Source organism: Leptopilina heterotoma, unplaced genomic scaffold, assembly GCF_015476425.1.
Source record: "Leptopilina heterotoma isolate Lh14 unplaced genomic scaffold, ASM1547642v1 Lhet_54, whole genome shotgun sequence".
NCBI lineage: Eukaryota > Metazoa > Arthropoda > Insecta > Hymenoptera > Figitidae > Leptopilina > Leptopilina heterotoma.
The window spans coordinates 3,027,278-3,051,959 of NW_025111118.1; the positions used below are offsets into that span (position 1 = coordinate 3,027,278).

Genomic DNA, 24,682 nt, shown 5'->3' on the forward strand with positions numbered 1-24,682 from the left:
TGCTGTAAATTAATTTTCAACTAAAAAAAAAATTTTGATTGAAAATTTATTTTCTACTAAAAAATAATTTGATTGAAAAATCGTTTTCTACTAAAAGTTCAATTAAAAAAAAAATTATTCTTTAATAATAAATTAATTTCCAATAAAGAATTAAATTTTCTAATAGTAAATTAATATTTAATAGAAAAATAAGTTTTTTTATAGACTAAATTAATTTTTAATAAAGAATAAAGTTTTTTAAGAAAATTAATTTTCAATACAGAATACAATTTCTTATAAAAAATTAATTTTTAACAGAGACTTAATTTTTAATCGAAAATTATTTTTAATTGCAAATTTTTGTTTTTCTAATTCCCAAATACAGGAGAAAACTTTGAAGAAAAAATGACTGTAAACGCCCTTAAAAATCAACATTACTCAATATTTCCTTAATTAAAAGAAACCTACAAAAAAAAAAAAATACGAGAAATTTCAGAACCGTAAACCATTCATTACAAGCAAAAAAAAAAAGTAATGCGTTAAACCAAAAGAAAAACTAATTGATCTGCACTGTTAAGCGATTTGACCATTATCAATGGGTAATTAATTATTTATGCCCATGTTAACAAGGCCAATTTCAAAGAAATCGATTTTTTCCCCTCTATTTTCTTCTAAAAATAAAAAAAAAACTCGCTTCAAAATCGTTTAGGCTAATTAACTCTATCACGATAACGTAATATCGTTTCCTTTCTCGCACCTAAATGACTAACAAGCCATTAAAAAATAAAAGCTTCTCTATAGAAAAAAAGGAGAACAAAAAAAAATTCATAAAAATTTAATTACCTTTTTCGTCATATCTTCTAAATTTTAATTAAGTATTAAAAAAAAACTACCCTTGAGACCAAAAATAAAAATTCATAGGTATAAAATTTCTTAATTACATTCTTTTTTATTTTTTGGTCGAATATCTTCGAAAATTTTAATTAATGAATGAATTCGAAACTAGTAAAGTGAGCACGTGCACACGTTGACTCGCGTGTTAAACGAAACGCATGCACATCCGGTCTCACAATTCGTGACCACGTGGATTATAAATTAGGTGTATATACTTTTGTATAAAAAATCAGTGAACTTAGTAATAATAATAATAAGACAAGAAAAAAATGACTCACCGTATTTTGATGAAAGCGCAAACTTCCCGATCGTCGAAGAGTACCGCTGCGGATATTTGCAGGTGCAAGTTTCACTTGTCGTCCATCACTTCCACCGCGTCTCGATAATTCCGATAATTCAGCGACTGGTTGCACCTGTAATTAAAAACAATCACCATAATTAATATTATCGGCGTATTTAAATTAGTTTTACAATTGCATTTCATTTCTAAGCTCATATACGTTTGTATTTTTATTATTATTATTATCATTATTATAAATTATATTATCATTATATTTTATTATAAAATATATTATCGTCTAATTTATAGGGCCTAATATTTAAGAATTACTGTTTCTATTCTATTTTATTTTCCATTGTCATTTTTATTCCTTTCACTTAATTTTATTTATATAGGGGGATAATATATTTATTTATCAATATACTTCTGTTCCTCATTAATTTTTAATTATTAATTACTGTTAATTTTATTATTTTATTAATTTATTAATTTATTAATTTATTAAATGTACTAAATTTCATTGTTTATTAAATATTTAAATTAATTTAATAATTACAAGTAATTAATCTCAGTTAATAATTGCAACTAAAATTATTTATAATCAATGGAAATTCTCAACTGTTGCTTATTGCAAATTAAATAAAAACTAAATTGAATGGAAAACTCGAAAATTTAATCAAAACATTTTATTATTTAAAAATATCTACTCTTTAATATTTCGAAAAAAAATATTTAAAAATCTTTACTTTAATTTTCAAAAAAAAAGATATTTAAAAATCTTTACTTTAATTTTCAAAAAAAAAATTGTAAATTTTCCGTAAAGATTTGATTTTGACTTCTCTGACGCATTATATAAAAAGATTTGTCTAAAAAGTGAACGACCTCTGCAGAATTCAGAACAGTTATTTAGCTGATTTGACATAAAAAAAATTCGCATAATTGAAATAAATCAAATTATTTGATTTTAAGTTTACAATAATTAATTATTCAAATTCCATTTGCCTCTAAAATTTTTTTTTAAATACTCCAGTAATTTTTTACAGTAATTTTTCTTATTTCAAATAACTTTAATATTTAATATAAAATTAGCAAACTCGCTAATTTCCATAAAATTACTTTTGAACTCTCTTAAGAAACTTGAAAATGAATTTTCAAAAAAAAAAAAATTCAATAGCAATTTATTATTACAAATTTGCAAGCGAATTTGTAATAGTAAAGGAAAATAGAAAAATTTCTTTTGAATTTTCTTAAGAAAGTTCAAAAGCAATTTATTATTAGAAATTTGCAATCGAATTTGTAATAATAAAGGAAAATAGGAAAATTGCTTTTGAATTTTCTTAAGAAAGTTCAAAAGCAATTTCAAAAAAAAAAAAAAAAAAATTCAAAAGCCAATTATTATTACAAATTTGCAAGCGAATTTGTAATAATAAAGGAAAATAGGAAAATTGCTTTTGAATTTTCTTAAGAAAGTTCAAAAGCAATTTCAAAACAAAAAAAATTCAAAAGCCAATTATTATTACAAATTTGCAAGCGAATTTGCAATAATAAAGGGGGAAAAAAGAAAATAGGAAGAAATTCACAAAATCCTTTCTCTCAAAGCGAAAACTATATACACGTCATCGCCCTTCCTGGCCCATCGTGCAAAGAAGTTGGCGAAGGTCAGACAACCTTTTCAGAATTGCTAATGAATGACATGGAGAGAAGATTGACTCGGTGACTCACTAGACTCGACGACTTACGTGGTTCAAGTCAATTCAATGAATTATGGGTCGTAACGAAAATAACTCTCGATTTGCCTTTGGCTCACAATATATATAAATACCCACTTGGGTATAAAAATATACAACTTCCTTCTTTCCTCTGATCTAATTTTATCAAATTTGGGGAGTAGAAAGTAAACACTCCTAACAATCAAATTATTTCATTTTTTATAAGTTTTTATTATTAATTTTACTATTATTATTATTATTATTATTATTATTACCCCTACTACTCTCTAAATTTAAATTAGTAACGATGTTAATTAATTTAAATTAGTAAAGATGTTAATTACAGTAGAGACTCCATTATCCGGACTAATGGATGCAGGCACTTGTCCGGATAATCGAAAATCCGGATAATCGAGTAAAGTACGAATTAAACAAATTTTGGATTAATAATTTTATGTATTTATTTGCATATGTATTAAAATAAGACTGAAACAAACTAAAACTTTTAAAGTCAACATTAATAAATATTTAGTTAGAAATATTTCAAAATATTTACATAAACATTTTCTTAAAATAATTAAAACACTTTAAAACGCAACATTTCGTGTAAAGAAATTTAAAATAGAAGTTAACGGCTTGAGACCTTATAAACTTTATATTAAAAAAAAAAAAAAATTTTAATTTTAAATTTGTCCGGATAATCGAATATCCGGATAATAGGGGTCCGGATAATGGAGTCTCTACTGTAATTTAAATTAGTGACTGACTTTTTGCTTTTGAATTAGTAAATTTTACGGATAACCCAATTTTACTAATAAATAGTAATTTCTACTAATTTATTATAGTAATTAATTAAAAAGTAAATACTAATTCAAAAGCAAAAAGTCAATCACCAATTCAAATTAATAAACATTTTTACTAATTCAAATTATTCTCATAATAATTTTTTTTTATAAAAATAACATAAATTAAATTTACTTATTTTTTAATTTAATTTTTTTATTTTTTACAGTAATTTTTTTTTTATTTTAAATAATAATTTCAATATTTAATATAAAATTAACAAAAAAAAAATTTTTTTTTAAATTGAGAGATAAAATGGTGGTTTGATTTCTCCACTTGAGAACGCCAAGGTCACCACCAGGTGGCAGGAGAAATTCCAAGAAAGAATTGAAGTGCCATCTAGCGACGGCCTTGACGTTCTCAGGTGGAGAATAACATCTCCATATTGAATCTCAAATTCTTTGTAATTTTATAATATTTTATAATCAAATTTAAAGACCTTGACAATTAATATATAAACAAATTTCAATTAATTTACTTCTCTTTTAGATATTTTTACCTCCTTGAATTTTTTTAGAGCCTTAGAATGAATTTCTTCACTAAATAAATTGATATTTAAAATTCCGTCTTAAGAAACTAATTAGTGCGGCTTTTTAAACAAAATAAACAACATATTTATAAAAAATAGTAGCTAAATTGTCATGTCAAGTGAAAAAATTGTCAAAAATTATCAATAGTCGCCTAAGTCTGTGATAGTAATTTTTTAAACTACTGGAACAGAAAAAAAAATATTTTTAAAATGACTTTAACTGTTGAAAATCCATAAAATCGATGCACCAAAGAAAGTGCGTTATTTCTTTTCAGCCAAAAAAGGAAAATTAGAATAAAAAATAGTGTACCGTTAAAATATGATAAAAATTGAAAAGGGTTATTATTACTTTGTGTTGAAAACGAATTACCGTACACTGAGGGCAAGAAAATAAAAAAACACCTTGACTTTTAAAAATAAAGATCAAAGAAACTATTCAAGTCACGTGCATACGATGCCTGAACGAGTAATCTATGTCTTATCAAAAGAGGGCGGGATGTAATATATAACATGAATATAATTCGACAGCATCCTGCTTCCTTTAAAGCGCAAATACGTCATTACAAGCACGTACGTTTACTATATTTCCACTGAAAGCCACGTTACTCTAAATTCAAATTTTCATTTTTTTTCTTCTCTTCTCAGCATCTATTCAACGTGCGGTGCGGTCCAGCACAATTCAAGAGAAATCTCAAAATTATTAAAAGCCTACTGAAAAATTCAACTAAAAGCTGCCACGAGATTTTTTCTTTTAGAATAATAAACACGCAAAAAATATTTTAATTGGAAAAACAACAATTTTATTTTACTATAAAAATGTTTTACTATAAAAACTATAAATTAAATTTTTCATAACTATAAAACATAAAAAAATCGATAACTCCGAGTCTTTGACTCGGAGTTACCGATTTCTTCATGTTTTATAATAATTAAAGATGACCGAGTGATAACATAATTTACCATTCAATTATTATTTACAAAAATTTTTAACTAAAATTCTTCTTCAAATCGATTATTTTTAATAATTTTCGAAAAAATTCTTTGACAATTTTCAAATCTATTTGTTTACAATATTCAATTTTACGAAATTTCAATTATTCGTAAATTCTTCAATTAAATATATATTAGAAAATAAAAACTTCAAATAATTTCAACAAAAAATTCAATGAAACTTTTTCAAAGATATTAATTTCAAAATTCAATTATTTCTAAAAATTCACGCTACATTGCTTTTAATATTGAATTATTATCTAAAATTTTAACTGAAATTAATTTTTAAATCAATTTTTATTAAAAAATTCTACTAGAATTAAATTATTTAAATACAAAAATAAATAATTTATATTGAATAATTGAATGTTTCTTAATATTGAATTCTCATAAAGAATTTTATTACTTTTGAATAATAATAATTATTGCAATAAATTGTAATTTTTGCCAAAATAAATTTTTTCCCTGTTTTTAACTCAAATTCATTTGTTTACAATTCAATTTTACAAAATTTCAATTAATCGTAAATTCTTCAATTAAATACATATTAGAAAATAAAAATTTAAAATAATATTAAAAAATCTTCAATTAAAGTTTCTTAAAAAAAATTAATTCCGCAGAATTGTTAGTTAAAAATAGGAAAAATTCATATTTTCATATTTTAATTTGAAACTTTTTCAAAATTCATTTATAATCTAAAATTTGAAATGAAATCCATTTTTAAATAAATGTTTATGAGAGAATTCTACTAGAATTTAATTATTTAAATACAAAAATAACAATTGATTGAATAATTGCATGTTTCTTAAAATTCAATTCTCATAAAGAATCGTTATCAACAAATTTTTCAAATAATTGAATTCTTTTGACGAATTTTAATAAAATTTTTAAGAATTTTTTCCAGGAATTGGATTAAAATGAAATTCTGCGATTAGTTTTGCTCTTTATGAAAATAATAATTGAAGTCTTAAAAAGAATTTTATTATTTACGAAAATAATTGAATCCCCGTAAGAATTTTACTATTTGAGAAAATAATTGAATGATTGCGAATAAGAAATTTATAAAAAAAATTTGAAAATAATGTAATTGCTGTGATATTTTTATTATTTTTTGAATATAATTAAAAGTTTGTGTAGAATTTTATTAAAAATTTTTTTTAAATAATTGAATTCTTTTGGAAAATTTTATGAAAATAGTAAATATTGAAAATCATTGAATTCAGGAAAATTTTTGAAAATAATTGAATTTCGGAGAAGAATTTAATTATATTTCTAAAAATAATTGAAATTTTGATGAACGAAATCTTTAGATTTTTCAGTTAAAACTTCCACTATTCTACAGAAACTTATCGCTTTTTCAGGAGAAATATTTTTTCCCTAAAGATAAATATCTAAAAAGGTGTAAAATAATTTGAAAAGAAAATAACAGTAATAACACAATTTCTCTAGGGATATCAAATTGAGGCAAAAATTTTTTTATTATTGTTGTTATTGTTATTAATATTATTAATATTATTGTAATTATTGTTCTTTATTTATATTAAATATTTATTCTTTTAATTACTGTCAATATTAAATTTTAAATAAAAATAATAATTGGACGAATTAAGCCATTCTTTTTACACAAGTCTACTAAAGTGATTGTCAAGATGATTTATATATAAAAAAGAAATCATTAAAATAATTCTCTAAAATGTAGAATTTTCCCACTTCCCCTCCCCTCACTACCGACAAGTAAATGAACAAAGCGAATAATAAGCGTGACTAGACGTTTGAAAAAAGTGCACAACCGCAATACGAACTCTTTCATTAAAGTCTATTATCACCGTCGTGATGAGCTCATAAACAAGAAAGAACTTTTCACAGAGATAATTTCAAGCTACTGTTGTTTTCTGTTCAAACGTAAACTTGACACGAATTCATTTTAAACTATGAAATCTGTATTATTTGTTTTTCATTATACAACCTGCACATTAAAAATAATTAAAAATGAAACTAAATCGAGATGAAATTACTTAATAATAGTATAATACTGACATTGAGTAAATAAATTAGTAAACAGTTAGTATAACAATTTTTTACTAAGTTGCATCACGATGCAGTATTTAATAATAGGAATAATATTTAATAACAATAATAATAATAATAATAATAATAATAATAAAAATAATAATAATAATTTATTATCTATTTATTGACAATATAAATAAAAATAATTATTCTTATTATTATATTAATTAAAATAAATAATAATAAAACAATTTTAATATTAAAATTTAAATAATCAGTAGGTAAATTAATTAAAATTTTCTTTAATTTAAATTAATAAATTAATTAAAATTCCAAAAAGCAGACGAGAGTAAAAATTATCAAAATATGCGCGCGAAAGGTAATTTGTGACTCAACGAGGGATATAAAGATAAAAAAAATACCTTAAAAATAATGATAAGATTAAAAATCCACTTTCAAAAAACAGAAAAATTAATTAAAAAAACAATAAATAAAAGAAAGGAAAACAAATTAATTTAATCTCCACAAAGAAAAATTATATTAAAATTATAAAACAAGATTGTTTCGTTTTATACCATTTATGAAACGGGTAATTAATATATAACATCCTAATATATTATATGCAATATAATAAGTCTTCTATGCCAGGAAGTCAAATTTTTTTTAGATTATTGGCAATCTTGAATATTGGCGAATACTTTACTTTAAAAAAAAAATATTGAAAAAATAATTTACGTTGAATATTTAAAAAAAACTATTTTATAGTATCCTTATATAAGTCAATTTAAGTATGTAATTAAATTTACTCATTTTGTAAAATTACTAATAAATCATTTTTACTACTTTATTCTATATTTCATAAAACTTTTTTTTCGTTCAATAAAAATAAATTCTTTCTATGTGGAAAAAATTGATCCTCAGTAAAATTTCACAATATTTTAATACTTTTTTCTTCTACATTTCATGAAACAATTTTCATAAATAGGTGAACTACAAAAGTAGTTTTAAAGAACTTAGATTTTTGAAATTTTTAAATAATTCAAATTCTTCCAAAATTAGTTAAATTTTTTAACAAATTAATTATTATTTATTAAAAATAATGGATTTATAGAAGAATTTTAGTTAAAAAGCGTTACGTTCAATTTTCAATTATTTTCATAAAAAACAAAATTCTTTTTAGGATTACAATTATTTTCATAAATAATAAAACTCATCGCAGAATTTCAATTATTTTTAATATATACATAATTTTAATTGAATTCCTTGAAAATTGATATTTTTCTTATAAATTTTTTTTTTAAATTCGTCAAAACAATTCAATTATTTAAAAATTTATTGATAAATGTCAGGGAATTCAGAAAAAAAGACTAAAAAATTGAATTTTTGAGAAGTTGCAAATGATTGTAGAAATTTAATTATTCTCAAAAGTAATAAAATTCTACGCAGAAAGTCTATATTATGTTCAAAAATTTTTTTTATTTATTCTCAAGATTTCAATTATTTTAATAAATAATAAAATTCTAGTAAGAAATTTAATTGTCATTATAAATAATAAAATTCTCGTCAAAATTTCAATGATTTTCAAAAATTTTAATAAAATTCTGTGCAGACATTTAATTATTTTAATAAATAATAAAAATTTCACAGATATTCAATTATTTACAAACTCAATGCAGAATTTCAATTATTTTTAATACAATTTTAATCGAATTTCGCGGAAAATGTAATTATTCTTAAAAATTTTATTAAAAATCGTCGAAAGAATTCAATTATTTAAAAATTTGTTGATGAAATTCTTTATGATAATTCAATATTAAGAAGAATTCAATATAATATAATATAAATTATTTATTTTTGTATGTAAATAATTTAATTCTCGTAGAATTTTCTAATAGAAATTGATGTAAGTGAATTTCAGCTAAAATTTAACATAATAATTGAGTAATAAAACCATTGTATTGTGAATTTTTAGAAATAATTGAATTTTGAAAAAGTTCCAAATTGAAATCTTTGAAAATTTGAATTTTTCATACTTTTAACTGACAATTCTGTAGAATTAATTTTTTTTGAAAAAGTTTAATTGAATATTTTTTAAATTATTTGAAGTTTGTATTTTCTAATTATTTATTTGAAGAATTACCGAATAATAGAAATTTCGTAAAATTGAATTGTAAACAACTAGATTAGAAAATTCTCAAAGAACGTTTAAAAAAATTGTTAAAAATAATTGATTTAGATAAAGAAGAATTTTAGTTAAAACTTATAGAAAATAATAATTAAATTGAAATGATGAAAATAATTTTACAGAAGTTATAGTAACAATTATATTCGAGTAATATAAAAAAATGAAAATCTTAATTCCTATGAAATAATAATAATGATTAAATATTTATTTCTGCTTTTCTTTATGAAAACTATTTCCACCTGAATCTCATTCCAGAGCAAAAGAACTAAGAAGCTTAAAAGCTAAGAGCTTGAGAAAAAAAAACAAATCTCACTCATTTCTAGTCTGATCTGATAAAATCCCTCCAAGTGTCAATTTCCATTCGCAAAAGAAAAAAACAAAATCGGAGTGAAAAAAGTTAAACAAGATGAAAAAGTTGTTTGTTGAAAAATCGAGCACGTGTTCCGGGGGGCAAAAATAGACATGACTTGCAAAAGAAGATACGTTAACAGCTCCACCAATCCGTGCAGACTGATGCGATTTACCGGTTGTACAAGAGAAAAAAAAGAAACAAAAAAGAAAGAAAAGAAACACAAGTGAAGAAAAGAAGAAAAGAGTTGCTCGGATTGGTTCGTTCGCTTGGCAGAACGGAAGGCCAATGTCCGAGAGGAAAACTTCAACTCCACAATTCTCTAACAATTTGTATCAAAAAAAAAAAAAAAAAAAAAAAATACCATACCAGAGAAATTTTCTGCTCGAGAAATCTTGAGCGTGAAGAAAAATTATTGACAACTATTTCAGAAAATCAAAACAAGAAAATTGCGTACACTTTGAGAATTTAAAAGAAATACAAAAAAATGAATTCAACTATTCACTTAGTTCTCATTTTCATCTTGCAAAAATTTTTTTTCTATTTTTAAAAAAATTATTCCCGACTGGAATTAATTAGAGAGAAAAAAATCTCCCATTATGAGATTCAATAGACGATTCTATATATACATAATTATATTAGATACGGATTTCACTCGATATTATCTAAAGGCTTAGAAAAAAAAATCGAAGGAATTTTCATTAACTACAGATGCAGCTGTAAACTCTCGCCTCGTGAAGATTCTTATCGGATGTATATACATGTAATAAGCGGAAGACGAGTCTCCGACAATGCACCACTATTTCCATCGCACTTTACTTCCCTCTTATATTTATATACATATGCATTTGGTTCAAATTACGCCGGGTACATTGTGCTAACAATCATCTTATTAAATTTCAACATTTCTCATCAATATTCTATATATTATAAAAAACAAAAGACGAGCCGAGAGTTTAGATAATATTTTTTCTATGGCCGAAGAAAAATTTGCTTATTGTTTAAAATATTGTGCCTCATTAGAGAAAAATTATACCAACATGGAGATAAATAAGAGAGAAAATATTTTCATTCCTTTAAATTTCTTTAATAAAAATATTAATATCTCTTGTTTAATTTTTTCTGTGTCTAATAGTAAATATTTAATTTACAATTTATTTACTTTAATATTTGAATATAAATAAATTATTAATTACCATTATTCATTAATTATTATTATTATTAGTTAACTTTAATATTAGATAATATTAATCACTTAACTCGGTGTGATCGTTCTCCTCAATGTTTTTAATTATTAATATTACATAATAATAATAATAATAATAATAATAATAATAATAATAATAATAAAATTAATTATAAATTATTTAGATAATTAACACTTTGCGTGATTCAGAATTTGATATTTATATTTACATTTTATTCTTACAGTTCTCGGATCGACTTTAAAACACAAAAAAGTCGCTTTAGTCGATTAAAAATACAAAAAAAGTCGTTTATTGAATTTAGTGTTCCAACAAAAATATTTTTTAAAAAATATAATAAAGAAACCCTTTAAATTAATTTTTTTAAATATATTTAAATAATTTTTTAAAGATAATAGTCTTTCAATTATATATATACAATTAAAAAATTTTCAAACAATTGAATTTTGATAAAATCTTTTAAAAATAATTGAAATTCGATAAAATCTTTTTAAAACAATTGATGATTTTAGTAAAATCCTCTAAAAATAATCAAAAAAAATTCTTGTCCTAATTTCAATTATTTTCAAAAATTTTTTTAATTTCAATTATTTTCAATATCTACTATTTTAATAAAATTTCCCATAAAGAATTCAATGATTTAAAAAAAATGTTAATAAAATTCTATGCAAACATTTAATTATTTTCATAAATAATAAAAATTTCACAGGAATTCAATTATGTTTATCAATAATAAAATTTTTTTAACGAATTCAATTATTATTTTCATAAAAAATAATTTAAAATTCTAGAAAATAATAATTGAATTAAAATGATGAAAATAATTTTAATGAAGTTACAGTAACAATATTCTTAAGATATAAAATAATGATCAAGAAGTAAATTTAAAAAAAAATTTAATTTACTTTAATCGAAGATAAGTATATATCTTAAAAAATTATGATAAAACAATTCTAAGAATTAGTTTTCTAAAAATATTCTAATGTAATTTTTCGAAAATAATTGAATTTCTTAAAAGAATTTTTGTATATAATTTTAAAACAAACTAAGTAATTTTTTGAAGAATTTTAATTAAAAATGTTCACAATGATTGTATTCTTCAAAATGTTAAAAGTAATTCTGAAAAATTTTAAGGTTTGCATTTCGAAAATTTAATTAGAAAAATTGTTCATTTATTAATTATTTATTTGATTATAATTATTTATAATTATTAATGAATAAATTAAGAAATTATTATTCTTAAATAAATCAATAAATTAATAAATTAATAAATTATCATTTTCAATTAAATAAATAAATTATGATTATTAAATAAAAAAAATTAACCATTTTTTCCATTCACGACATTGAAAGAGAATTATATAATTACTATTTGAATGATTTATCAAAAAATATAATTTATAGAATAATAACAGTTTATCAACATAATTGCGCAATAAATTTCTCGCATTGCGCAAAATTCTCTAAAGTGGCAAAGGAGAAAAAATGCTACAAAAAAAATTCAAGGCGCGTTAAAATTTTGCAGGATCGATTGTCTATATTAATTATAAATTTTACGTAATTTCCATTTACCACTAAACAAAAAAATAAAAAAAATTCAAAAAAATTATTAAAAAAAAGATTATTAAATAAAAAAATTAATCAAATGTATTTTTACTTTAAACACTCTTTGAAAACGAAGAATAAATAATGAAAAATAAAATCCCTAAATTTAGCGTCAACGCTGAGTGTCAAAAAAAATTTTTTTATGAACTCGAAAAAAATTGTTTTCTTTTTTTGGGTTCGTAAAAAAATTCGTTTTAGATTAAAAAATACTCAGAAAATGTTTTTAAATCTCTTGGTGAATAAAAAGATGAATTTAGTAACATTTTCGTCTCTAAAAGCCTCAATTAATAGTTTTCGACGCTGAGTGACTCATCGACTCTAGTTGCAACGCTAATTTCAGAGACATAAATAAAAAATACTAAATAAATAATAATCAGCGTCTTTGTTATCAGACAAAGGTCAAATTATCTAACTTACTTTTATTTAAATTTAACTTATCTAAATTTATTTTTTAGTAAAGAGGACAAAATTAAAGAAAAAAAATGCAACAAAACGAAAAGAATGACGTCATATTGCAAAAAAAAAAAAAACGATGCGCAATATTCAAACAAATTTTCCTTCATATTAAATATAATCAGTCGCACTACGTATCACACAGTTAGTATAAAGCGAGATATCAAAGCAAAACGTTCACGCAATCAAGAAAAAAAAATGAACTCGCTATATTTGCTATTATTTTCCCTCGCAATCGGCACAATTGGAATTTTAATTTATCTCTATTATCAATTAAATTTTTGGTCAAGAAAAAATGTCCCCCAAACGTCAATATTTCTAACAGTGCAAAATCTATGGCAAGTGTTTGGTCAACAAAAATCCCTACCGGAAATCCATCAAAATATTTACAATCTATTTTCAAATACAAAATATTTCGGTACAATGAATCTATTAACACCGGCAATAACAATTTGCGATCCAGAATTAATAAAAGACGTTCTAGTGAAGAATTTCGATCATTTCACCGATCATCAAAGTTTCATTGACGAGAAAATAGATCCTATTTTCGGCAGGAATATCGTCTCACTAAAAGGCGAACGATGGCGTGAAATGAGAAATACCCTAAGTCCCTCGTTTACAGCATCAAAAATGAAATTTATGTTCAACCTAGTGTCAAAGTGTGCTCAAACATTTGTCGATTATTTCAAAAATCATTCCGACGAGGCCGAATTAATTGAGGGTAAGGAGATATTCACCAAATATACGAACGATGTAATTGCGAGTGTTGCTTTTGGTATAAATGTCGATTCATTGGAAAATAAGAATAACGATTTCTACACAAGAGGAAGGGACGCAACAAAACTCTCCTTCTTTCGTATAATTAAAATGTTTCTCTTTCTATTCTTTCCCAAACTAATGAAACTAATGGGACAAAAATTATTAACCCGTGAGACAGATAAATTTTTTCGAACTGTCATCAATGATACACTACGTGTAAGAGAGGAGAAAAAAATTATCCGACCAGATATGATTCATTTATTAATGGAGGCAAGAGATAAGGAGAATGGAATTGAATTATCCATCGATGACATTATTGCACAAGCGTTTATATTTTTTTTCGCCGGTTTCGAGACATCGTCGACCTTTATGTGCTTTCTCGCTTATGAACTTGCAGTCAATGAGGAAATACAGGAGAGATTACGTCACGAAATTGACACTTTAAGTGAAGAAGAAATTTCCTACGATTCAATTAATAAAATGATTTACTTAGATATGGTGATATCGGAGGCATTGAGAAAATATCCACCAGCAGTAATCACAGACAGAATTTGCGTGGAAAAATATCCCCTACCTGGAGCAACAGAGAAGCATGATGAATTCACCATTGAACCTAAAACACAAATTATAATTCCAATCTACGCTCTACAAAATGATCCGAAATATTTTTCAGAACCGGAAAAATTTGATCCGGAAAGATTTAGTGAGAAAAATAAGGATATGATTAATCCCTATACGTATTTACCGTTTGGTAGTGGACCGAGAAAATGCATTGGCAATCGTTTCGCTTTGATGGAAATTAAAATTCTCTTTGTGTATATTTTGAAAAATTTCGTTATCGAAAAAAGTGAGAAAACAAAGGAACCCATGGAATTCGATAATAAGTTTCAAATGGCTATTAAAGGTGGATGCTGGATCAAATTAAGAGAGAGGGTATCATTCTATTGAGACTGACAAAAGACTGAATTTTTTTTCTTTTTATAATTTTTGCTAAAAATATTGTTACCAAAAATACTGATGATACAATAAAAATTGTTATCAAAAAATATTTCTTTCACTGGGTTGACATGAAAATTCGATTTTTACTTTCCCTGACTTTGCCCTAATTTCCAGACAGAATTCAAAATTTTTCCCTGATCTCTATAAATTTTTTTCAAGTATTCAATTTTAAATTTAATTATAACAAAAATTTTTAGAAGCAAAAAATTAATTTTAAAACAATAGAGATGTATTGCTATGTTTAAAATGAATTTAATTTTGTGTATCGAACTTCTCTCGATTATTTTCTACAGAATTCTAGAGCATTTCCATCATTTCTAAAAAATTTAAATTACTAATTATTACAATTATATTATTATTACATTATTACAATTATTTTGAAAATAGAACTGAAATAAAAAAAAATTAATGAGTCGAAAAGTTCTCGAATATATTTTAGAATTTCAATAAAATTCTTTAAAACATTCAATTATTTTCTATAGAATTTTAGATTAAATTTCAGTTATTTAACAAATTTTCAATTGTCTTCAGGACAAAGAACAATAATTTTAATTAATGTTAAGAACATTAAATAATTTTTAAAAATTAATTAATGTTCTTAACATTAATTAAAATTAATGTTTTGAACTTTCCTCGATTTTTTTCAATAATTTCAATGAAATTTTAAAAATTCAATAACTTTTAATAGAATATTAATTGAATTTAATTGAATTTAAAATTAATTTAACTGAATTTAAAATTTCTATAATTTCAAAAAATTTCAATTAATTGTTTATAAAAATTCAATTATCATTAAAAAGTAAAATTGAAGAATTTCAAAAACTAACGTAACAAACAACCCTCTATTATTTTCAAGAATTTCAATAAAATTCATTAAAAATTAAAATATTTTCTTAAAGATTTTAAGAACTTTTAATTATTTAAAAACTTTTCAACTATTAAAAAATATAAAACAGAATATATTTTTAAAAATCAATGTATCAAACTTCCCTTGATTATATTCAATAACCTCAATAAAACTATTTAAAAAATTCAATTTTTTTTATATAATTTTTCGAAAATTACAATCAATCAAAAAAAATTTCAATTATTTGTTCAGAAAAATTTAATTATTTTTTAAAAATAGAACTAAAATATTTACGAAAACAAAAAAAAAAAAACCTTTCCAAAAATAAAATTTCAATTATCATTGAAAAATAAAACTGAAAAATTTCAAAAACTAATGTAACAAACTATTATTTTCCAGAATTTGAATAAAATTCCTTAAAAATTCAATTATTTTCTTTGGAATTTTAGAAAAATTCAATTATTTAAAAAATTTTCAATTATTTTTTTTTTAAAATAAAACAGAAATATTTTTAAAAATGAATATGTCAAATTTCCTGTGATTATTTTAAATAATTTCAATAAAACTCTAACTCTTGTAAAAATTTTTATTATTTTTAATATAGGAAAATAAATTAAAAAATTCTTAAATGAATTGAAATTTGTGAAATCTAATTGAAAATAATTAAATTTTAAAAATAATTTTAGTAGAGATTATTTATGAAACTGAAGTTACCAACGTTGATTCAACGAAAAACTTAAAAAAAAATTTTCTCAGGATACAAATTTTCCTTGTATATTTTTAACCCAAGTAAACCCTCTAAACCCTAAAATAAAAAAAACGTGGGAAAAGCAGTGATTTTTATTCTATTTTTTTAATTTTTTCCAAAAATCACGAAATTTTAAATAAATTCATAAATCCTCGCCTCGGTAGTCATTTTTTTCTTTTGATAATTGTTTATTTTAATATTAGACGCTATTTAAAAAAAAATTTTATACGTTTCCAAATCGGGGAAAACAGTAATTTTGGTTTTTTTTGTCACGGATTTTTGGAAAATCCGAGCGTTTCAAGTAATTTAATAATTCCTCGCCTCGGTAGTTACTTTTTTCTTTTGATAATTGTTTATTTTATTATTACACATTATTTAAAAAAAATTTTAAGTAATTCCAAGTCGGGGAAAGCAGTGATTTTGAATTTTTTTGTGTCACGAATTTTCCAAAAATTCCGAAATTTCATTTAAATTCATAATTCCTCGCCTCGGTAGTCATTTTTTTCTTATAATAATTGTTTATTTTAACATTAGACGTTATTTTAAAAAAATTTCAAGTGATTCCAAGTCGGGGAAAGTAGTGATTTTTATTTTTTTTATCGAATTTTTTTCAAAAATAACGAAATTTTAATTAAATTAATAGTTCCTCGACCCGGTAGTCATTTTTTTCTTTTGATAATTGTTTATTTTAATATTAGACGCAATTTAAAAAAAATTTTGTACGTTTCCTTATCGGGGAAAACAGTAATTTTGGTTTTTTTGTCACGGATTTTTGGAAAATCCGGAAATTTTAAGTAATTTAATAATTTCCCCGCCTCGGTAGTTAATTTTTTCTTTTGATAATTGTTTATGTTAATATTACACGTTATTTAAGAAAAATTTTAAGTAATTCCAAGTCGGGGAAAGCAGTGATTTTGGATTTTTTTGTGTCACGAACTTTCCAAAAATTCCGAAATTTCATTTAAATTCATAATTTCTCGCCTCGGTAGTCACTTTTTTCTTTTGATAATTGTTTATTTTGACATTAGACGTTATTTTAAAAAAATTTCAAGTGATTCCAAGTCGGGGAAAGCAGTGATATTTATTTTTTTTGTCGAATTTTTTCCAAAAATCCTGGAATTTCAATAAAAAATTCAAAATCACTGCTTTCCCCGACTTGGAACTACTTGGAATTTTTTTTAAATGGCACACGACATTAGAATAAACAATTATCAAAAGAAAAAAATGACTACCGAGGCGAGGAATTATGAATTTAATTAAAATTTCGTGATTTTTGGAAAAAATTTGCCAAAAAAAAATAAAAATCACTACTTTCCCCGACTTGGAATAACTTGAAGTTTTTTTAAAATAACGTCTAATGGCAAAATAAACAATTATCAAAAGAAAAAAATGACTACCGAAGCGAGGAATCATTGATTAATTTGCAATTTCGAGATTTTTGGAAAATTCGTGACACAAAAAAATTCAAAATCACTGCTTTCCCCGACTTGGAATCACTTGAAATTTCTTTTAAATAACGTCTAATATTAAAATAAACAATTATCAAAAGAAAAAAGTAACTACCGAGGCGAGGAATTATTAAATTACTTGAAACGCTCGGATTTTCCAAAAATCCGTGACAAAAAAACCAAAATCACTGCTTTCCCCGACTTGGAACTACTTGGAATTTTTTTTAAATGGCACTCGACATTAGAATAAACAATTATCAAAAGAAAAAAATGACTACCGAGGCGAGGAATTAAGAATTTAATTAAAATTTCGTGATTTTTGGAAAAAATTTGCCAAAAAAAAATAAAAATCACTTTTTTACCCACGTTTTTTTTATTTTAGGGTTTGGAGAGTTTACTTGGGTTAAAAATATACAAGAAAAATTTATATCCTTAGAAAATTTTTATTTAAGTTTTTCGTTGAATCAACGTTGATAACTTCAGATTCATGATTATTTTTAAAAAATGAATTTTCAAAGAATTTTTGTTTAATAATTGATAAATAATATAATTTTACTAAATCACAATCAAATGTATACATATTTTTATTAGTGTAAAAAGCAGCATTAAATAGTCCAAATTGCATTTAAAATAAGTAAATTTCGAAAGAGTTGCAATAAAATTTTTTTTTTAATTAGTTAATTTCAAGAAGACTTAAATCTGAAATTTTGTTTAAAAAATGAAGTTTTAAATTTAATAAAACTGAAATTTTCTAAAATTCTAAGAATTTAACTTTCAAAAATAAATTATTGTATTAATATTTGTCAGAAATATAATTTTTTCAAAATTTTAAATGATATTAAATTTTTTATTTAAGTAATTCTTTAAATAAATATTTAATTATTATTATCTTCTTCATAAAAATTGAAATTAAAAACAAATTTTTATTTAAAACCTTCTGAAATTTAATTATTTCTAAAAATTGCATTTGTTTTTAACTAAAATCTTTTCAAAGTTAATTATTATAATTGATAACATTAAATAATTCATTTCCAGAATTTAATTGTTTAAAATGAATTTAATTATTTGCAGAAAGAAGAAAAAAAATCAATGTATTGTTTTAAAATTCATCGTGATTATGAAAAGTTTTTAAGATGGAAAAAAATTCAGAGTATTCAAGATTCTTGAATACTTAATAAATATTTTTCAAAAATATTTTTGGCCAAATTTTTCTTTCTAGTAATTTTTAATTTTTTTGATTTTTTCTAATTCTAGAAATTTGATATTTTTGAAAAAATTCCCAGACATTTCCCTAATTTCCCTGACCTGTGGCAACATAAATTTGGAAAATTCATTTTTACTCGGAATATTATTAATTATTAGTGACTAATAATATTCCGAATAAAAATAAATTTCCCAAATTCGAGATAGAACTGTTTTTATCATCAATGTACTAAATAGCAATCAGGAATGAAATGAGAGAATACCGAAAGAACTGAAAATAAGAGTGAAAACAATAAAAATTGTCGAGTAACAACAATGTTTTGCTTTTTCCTCTCTACCTCCCCCTCTCTCTTTATGAAACGATGTAGAAATTTACACGACTATAAATACATTATCTACCGTCCTTTAAACGTGCCTCGCCTTTAAATTCTTCATAAATTCCTTAGGTAATGCTTCCCGGCTGGTCAAGATCATAATAATAAATAACAGGTTAGTCTCATTAGTTTGTGGACTTTAAATCGCCATGTTTGTTTTTTTTCTGTCCCTCCAACTCTTCTTCTTCTTCAAAGAAACTGGTTCTATTCTATTATTACATTCGACTATTGTAGACAATCAATCGCTTTCAATTTGTCATTTTTCAAAATTGATTGTATTTCATTTTCTAAAGTGAATTCAATTTCACGTTGAAGTCAATTTCTACGTTGAAGTCAATTCTACACTGAAGTCATTTCTACATTGAAGTCAGTTCTACATTTAATTCAATTCTAAATGTAATTCAATTCTAAATGGAATTTAATTCTAAATTAAATTAAATTTCAATTCTACATTGAATTCAATTATAATGGAATTTAATTCTAAATCGAATTTAATTTAATTCTTAATTAAATTAAATTCTAAGTGGAATTTAATTCTAAATTAAATTAAATTTCAATTCTACATTGAATTCAATTCTACATGGAATTCAATTCTAAATTTAATTAAATTTCAATTCTACATTGAATTTAATTCTAAATGGAATTTAATTCTAAAATCGAATTTAATTCTTATTTAAATTAAATTTTAATTCTACATTGAATTCAATTCTCAATGGAATTTAATTACAGGGTTGCCACGCTTTTGCTCATTTCAAATTCCCTGACTTTTCCAGGTTTTCCAGGTTGCGTGACAACCCTGAAATATAAATAAAATTAAATTTGCAAAATCGACAGTTTCATTTGAATTTTATAATACAATTTGCACTTTCTAAATTGACAATTTTTTATTCGTAATATTCGAAAACTGATAAAGAAAAAAACGACGAAAAAGAAAAGTCTAGAACACAGAAAAGAATAAATCGATCGAAGATTTCCCAAAGAGAATTAATCGAGAGAGTACTTGATTTAAAAAGAAGATTTCTTTTCTCCCACAGTGAATGACGTGAAAATGTTAATTGAAAGTGATAAATGAAGATCAGTGGGGAATAGAATGCCCTTTGAATTTTCCTATATGGTCATTTGTATGGTTCTTTGAATTCATTTAACGCTGGCCTTGATCCAAGAATTTGGTTCAACACTCCGCGTGCGAGAGCCGAGAATCACGACCTTTGGAGGGTTCTCTTAAAGGACTCGAAAAATGCGTTTTTCCCATGAATCTTTAAATTACAATTTTCATTAGAGCTCCGAGTACCCACTGGCGGTGAGCCAATTTAGCCAGGAAGCCAATTTGCGGAACGCACTAATACCAATATTTCGTTTGTCACTTTTGCTTCTCACCCGTTGAACTCTCATTCTCGACATTGCTTTTGGCGCCGCGCTGAAAACTCATTCTCCACTCACAAAATTTTTTGCTGAAATCACATCGAGAACAATTAATTTTGCAAATATTTTCCAAAAGTTTTCATTTTTCCAACTGTCTAAAAATTAATTACATTATTCACCTCTTTAATTATACCAAACCTTTTCTTTCAACTACTATAGTATAGTTGAAAAAAAGCATTGCCTTAAATTTAAGAACAAAATTAGAGACAAAAACTAAACTTTAAAAAAAAAACCTTTTAGAAAGGAAAAAAAGAACGAGAAAAAGAAGAAGACGAAGAAGAAGAGTTTTCATCAAATTGGAATTTTCTAAATGTTAAACAAAATGAATAATGAACCTGGCTCCCTGAAATTAAAGATATCTATGAAACAACTTTCGACCTATTCCCTGTGGTCTCCTCCTTGTATCGACCTCTCCAAGACCTCGAGTGCCTTTCACCAACCACATTTTCTAGCAGACGCGACGATATGACTTTTGTAAGTCGCGACAAATCTTAGATACATTTTCGCGATATTTATACTTCAACACACATGTGCGAGAAACAAAATATACGTCAGTCGAAATTTTCCCAACATAATCGTTCTTTCTAAAATCACAAACTAATCAAAATTTAAAACATCCAGGAAGCAGTCTCAATTTTTAATATCATAACTGATTCTCAAAATAAATAATATTCTTATTCTAAATTCAATGGAAATTATTTACAATAACAATAATAACAATAATATCTGCTTATAATAACTAACAATATTTTTTATAATAATAATAATAATAATAATAATAATAATAATAATAATAATCTAAATTAATAATCATTGCATTCCGGTAAACTGTTCGCACTTTGAAGTTATTTTTGTTTACTTTTTGTTTCCTAACTTTTTAAATAATTTTTCTTTTAAATCTTTTCATTTCAAAAAGAAAATTCAAATTCAAATTCTTGAAATCTTGCGAAGAATTTTATTAAAACGTTTAAACATCCCAATTAAATTCTTTATGAAGAATTTCTTTGAATTCTTTTAAAATAATGGAGTTTTTTTAAAAATAATTTTAATTGAAAATTTTCAAATGACTTGAATTTTATGAAGAATTTCTTTCAAGTTTTTAAAATAATCGTGTTTGTTAATCATTGAAATTCAACATTTGATTATTGGATATTATGGAAATTTTTTGGAAAGTAATTAAATTCTCTTCAGAATTTTATTACAATTTTTTAAAATAAAATTTCTTCAAGAAATTTCATTAGAATATTGAAAATAATTTAATTCTTTCAAAGAATTCAAAAGTTTTGACCATAATTGAATTCTTTCAAAAAATTAAAAACATTTTTTTGAAATAATTAAATAATAATTTAATGTCTTTCAACTTTTTAAAATAATCGTGTCTGTTAATAATTATAATTAAAGATTTGATTATTCAATTTTATTAAAATTATATGAAAATAATTTACTACTTTCCACGAATTTAATTATAATTGTGTTGAAAATAATGTAATTCCAGAGAAGAATTTTATTATTTATCAAAATAATTAAATTCTTTCAATAAATTTCATAAAAATTGTATTAAAATTAATTGAATTCTTTCGAAGAATTATATATTACAATTTTTAAAAATAATTGAATTGCTGCGAAGAATTGAATTATTTATAAAAATAATTGAATTCTTGAGAAGAATTCTATTGAATTTTTAAAAATAATTGAATTGCTGCGAAGAATTGAATTATTTATAAAAATAATTGAATTCTTGAGAAGAATTCAATTGAATTTTTAGAAATAATTGAATTTCTGCGAAGAATTTAATTATTTATAAAAATAATTGAATTCTTGAGAAGAATTCTATTAAATTTTTAGAAATAATTAAATTTCTGCGGAGAATTTAATTATTCATAAAAATAATTGAATTCTTGAGAAAAATTCTATTAAATTTTTAGAAATAATTGAAATCTCGAGAAGAATTCTATTAAATTTTTAAAAATAATTGAGTTTCTGCGAAAAATTTAATTATTTATAAAATTAATTGAATTCTTTTTGAATTTTATAAAAATTGTGTTGAAAATAATTGAATTTTTATCTAGAATTCCATTAAAATTTATCAAAATAATTGTATTTCTACGAAGAATTATATTATTTATAAAAATAATTGAATTTCTGCGATAAATATTATTATTTATGAAGATAATTGAATTCTGGAAAAGAATTTGATTAAAATTTTTCAAAATAATTGAATATCTTGGAAGAATTGTAATTATACTATATGTATTGAAAATAATTTAACTCCTTCGAAGAATTTAATTAAAATTGCAGTTAATTTATAATAACTAATAGTTAATTAGATAATTTTTTAAATTTTGAATCTGAAAAATTAAAAAATGTTATCAAAATTAAATTAAATTTCAAAATTTATTTTTTTAATATCAAAAAAATTAAAGTTAATATTTACAAATACAAAATTTTTTAATTTTCAGCATAATAGCAATAAATAATAATAATGAAATCTCGTAGAATTTATATCGAATTCGAAAGTAATTGAAAAAAATTTTGTAAAAAGAAGAATTAGTCTTCTATCAAATTTTAATTAATCATTTATAGGCTCGCGATTCAAAAATAATTAATATTTCCCAAAAATCGATTTACTGTAGATACAATATAATCCATGCACAGTAGGAATTTATCCCCAAGAGATGAGCTCTCTTCATTCCGAATGTTTAGATTCGTGTGTTATTTTTGTAAAATTAGAACTCTTTACTTTGCGCAATTGGAACGAGAATATGAGATTCTTTCCTCCCGCTTGTTTATTTTCTTTTTTTTGTGATTTTATTTCGGTTAAAAGATTCCTTTACGGAGAATCGGACTATAAAACACGAAAAGTCATCGACTTCCTTCTTCGATAAGACATTGACTTATCGAGCTCTTGCTCTACACTCGCATTAGAGACGATGTACTCCGTGCAATTTGCTTTATCTTGTTTGTTATTACCACTGACTGATTCATTATGCAACCTTTATTACTGGCTCGCTGTACATTCCACAATAATGCTGGACATTAAAAAGTGCTTTAGAATAGAAAATAAGTCCTGGATATATAGACAAGATCTCATGTTTTAAATTTGCATAATTATTATTTTTCAATTTTTTTTTATTAACATTAATATATTGTTTATTATCAAATCTAATTATCAGTAAAATATACACGAGGTAAAGCGTGCTGTGCTTGAATTATGTATTTTTTTTATTTTTAAATACATTTTTTTTTATTTATTGAATAATTGGATTTTTATTTGTTTATTTAATTTAATTATTTTATTTTTAACTTTAAAAGTATGAAAATGCAAATAAAAAATTTGACAGTTAATTATTTTTATTTCTGTTTAATGAAATTATTTTGTCATCGTAGAATAGAAACTGTTGTTTTGTAATAGGGGCAAAATTAATTTATTTGGATCGTTTATATTTAGAAATTGATCTATGATGTTTCCGTGTTTTTCAAAGTACTTAACCTGCTTGAATACACGCCAAATAGACATGGGAATTAAGTGACCTATCTCAATCATATTTAAAGTTTACTTTGTAGAAGACTTTGATTAGATAATTTCACAAAATTTCTCAATTCTACTGTTTCACTATTATTACTTGAGGCGCAAAAGATAATTTAATTAAAGTTTTATTATTATTAATATTAATATTAACAGACTTTGCACTCGATAATTAATTTTAAAAAAGTAGCTTTCAAATATTAAAAAAAAGTAGAAAAAAAGTAACTATCGAAATTAAACTTGACTAATTTTATGCAAAATTTTAATTTAAATATTGGAATTTCTGAAAAATATGTATTATTTATCTTTAATAATTGAATTCTTT

General features: G+C 23.0%; 2 protein-coding genes across 2 annotated transcripts in view; one reads left to right on the forward strand and one right to left on the reverse strand.

Annotated features, from left to right (window-relative positions):
• Positions 1 to 24,682, reverse strand: part of LOC122508493 (unconventional myosin-XVIIIa) — a 252,631-nt gene that overhangs the window by 221,848 nt on the left and 6,101 nt on the right. The window contains exon 4 of the mRNA XM_043621891.1: positions 1,152 to 1,286. Within this exon, the coding sequence (XP_043477826.1) occupies positions 1,152 to 1,286 (135 nt within the window). The remainder of the gene's footprint in view (positions 1 to 1,151; positions 1,287 to 24,682) is intronic.
• LOC122508495 (cytochrome P450 9e2-like) lies at positions 13,152 to 14,838 on the forward strand. Its single transcript, XM_043621895.1, has one exon. It carries the CDS (start codon positions 13,230 to 13,232, stop codon positions 14,736 to 14,738), a length of 1,509 nt encoding a protein of 502 aa, XP_043477830.1. The 5' UTR covers positions 13,152 to 13,229; the 3' UTR covers positions 14,739 to 14,838.

What these genes read in the sequence shown, in the direction of transcription:
- LOC122508495 (XM_043621895.1), top strand. Translation starts at nt 13,230, where the DNA reads ATGAACTCGCTATATTTGCTATTATTTTCCCTCGCAATCGGCACAATT.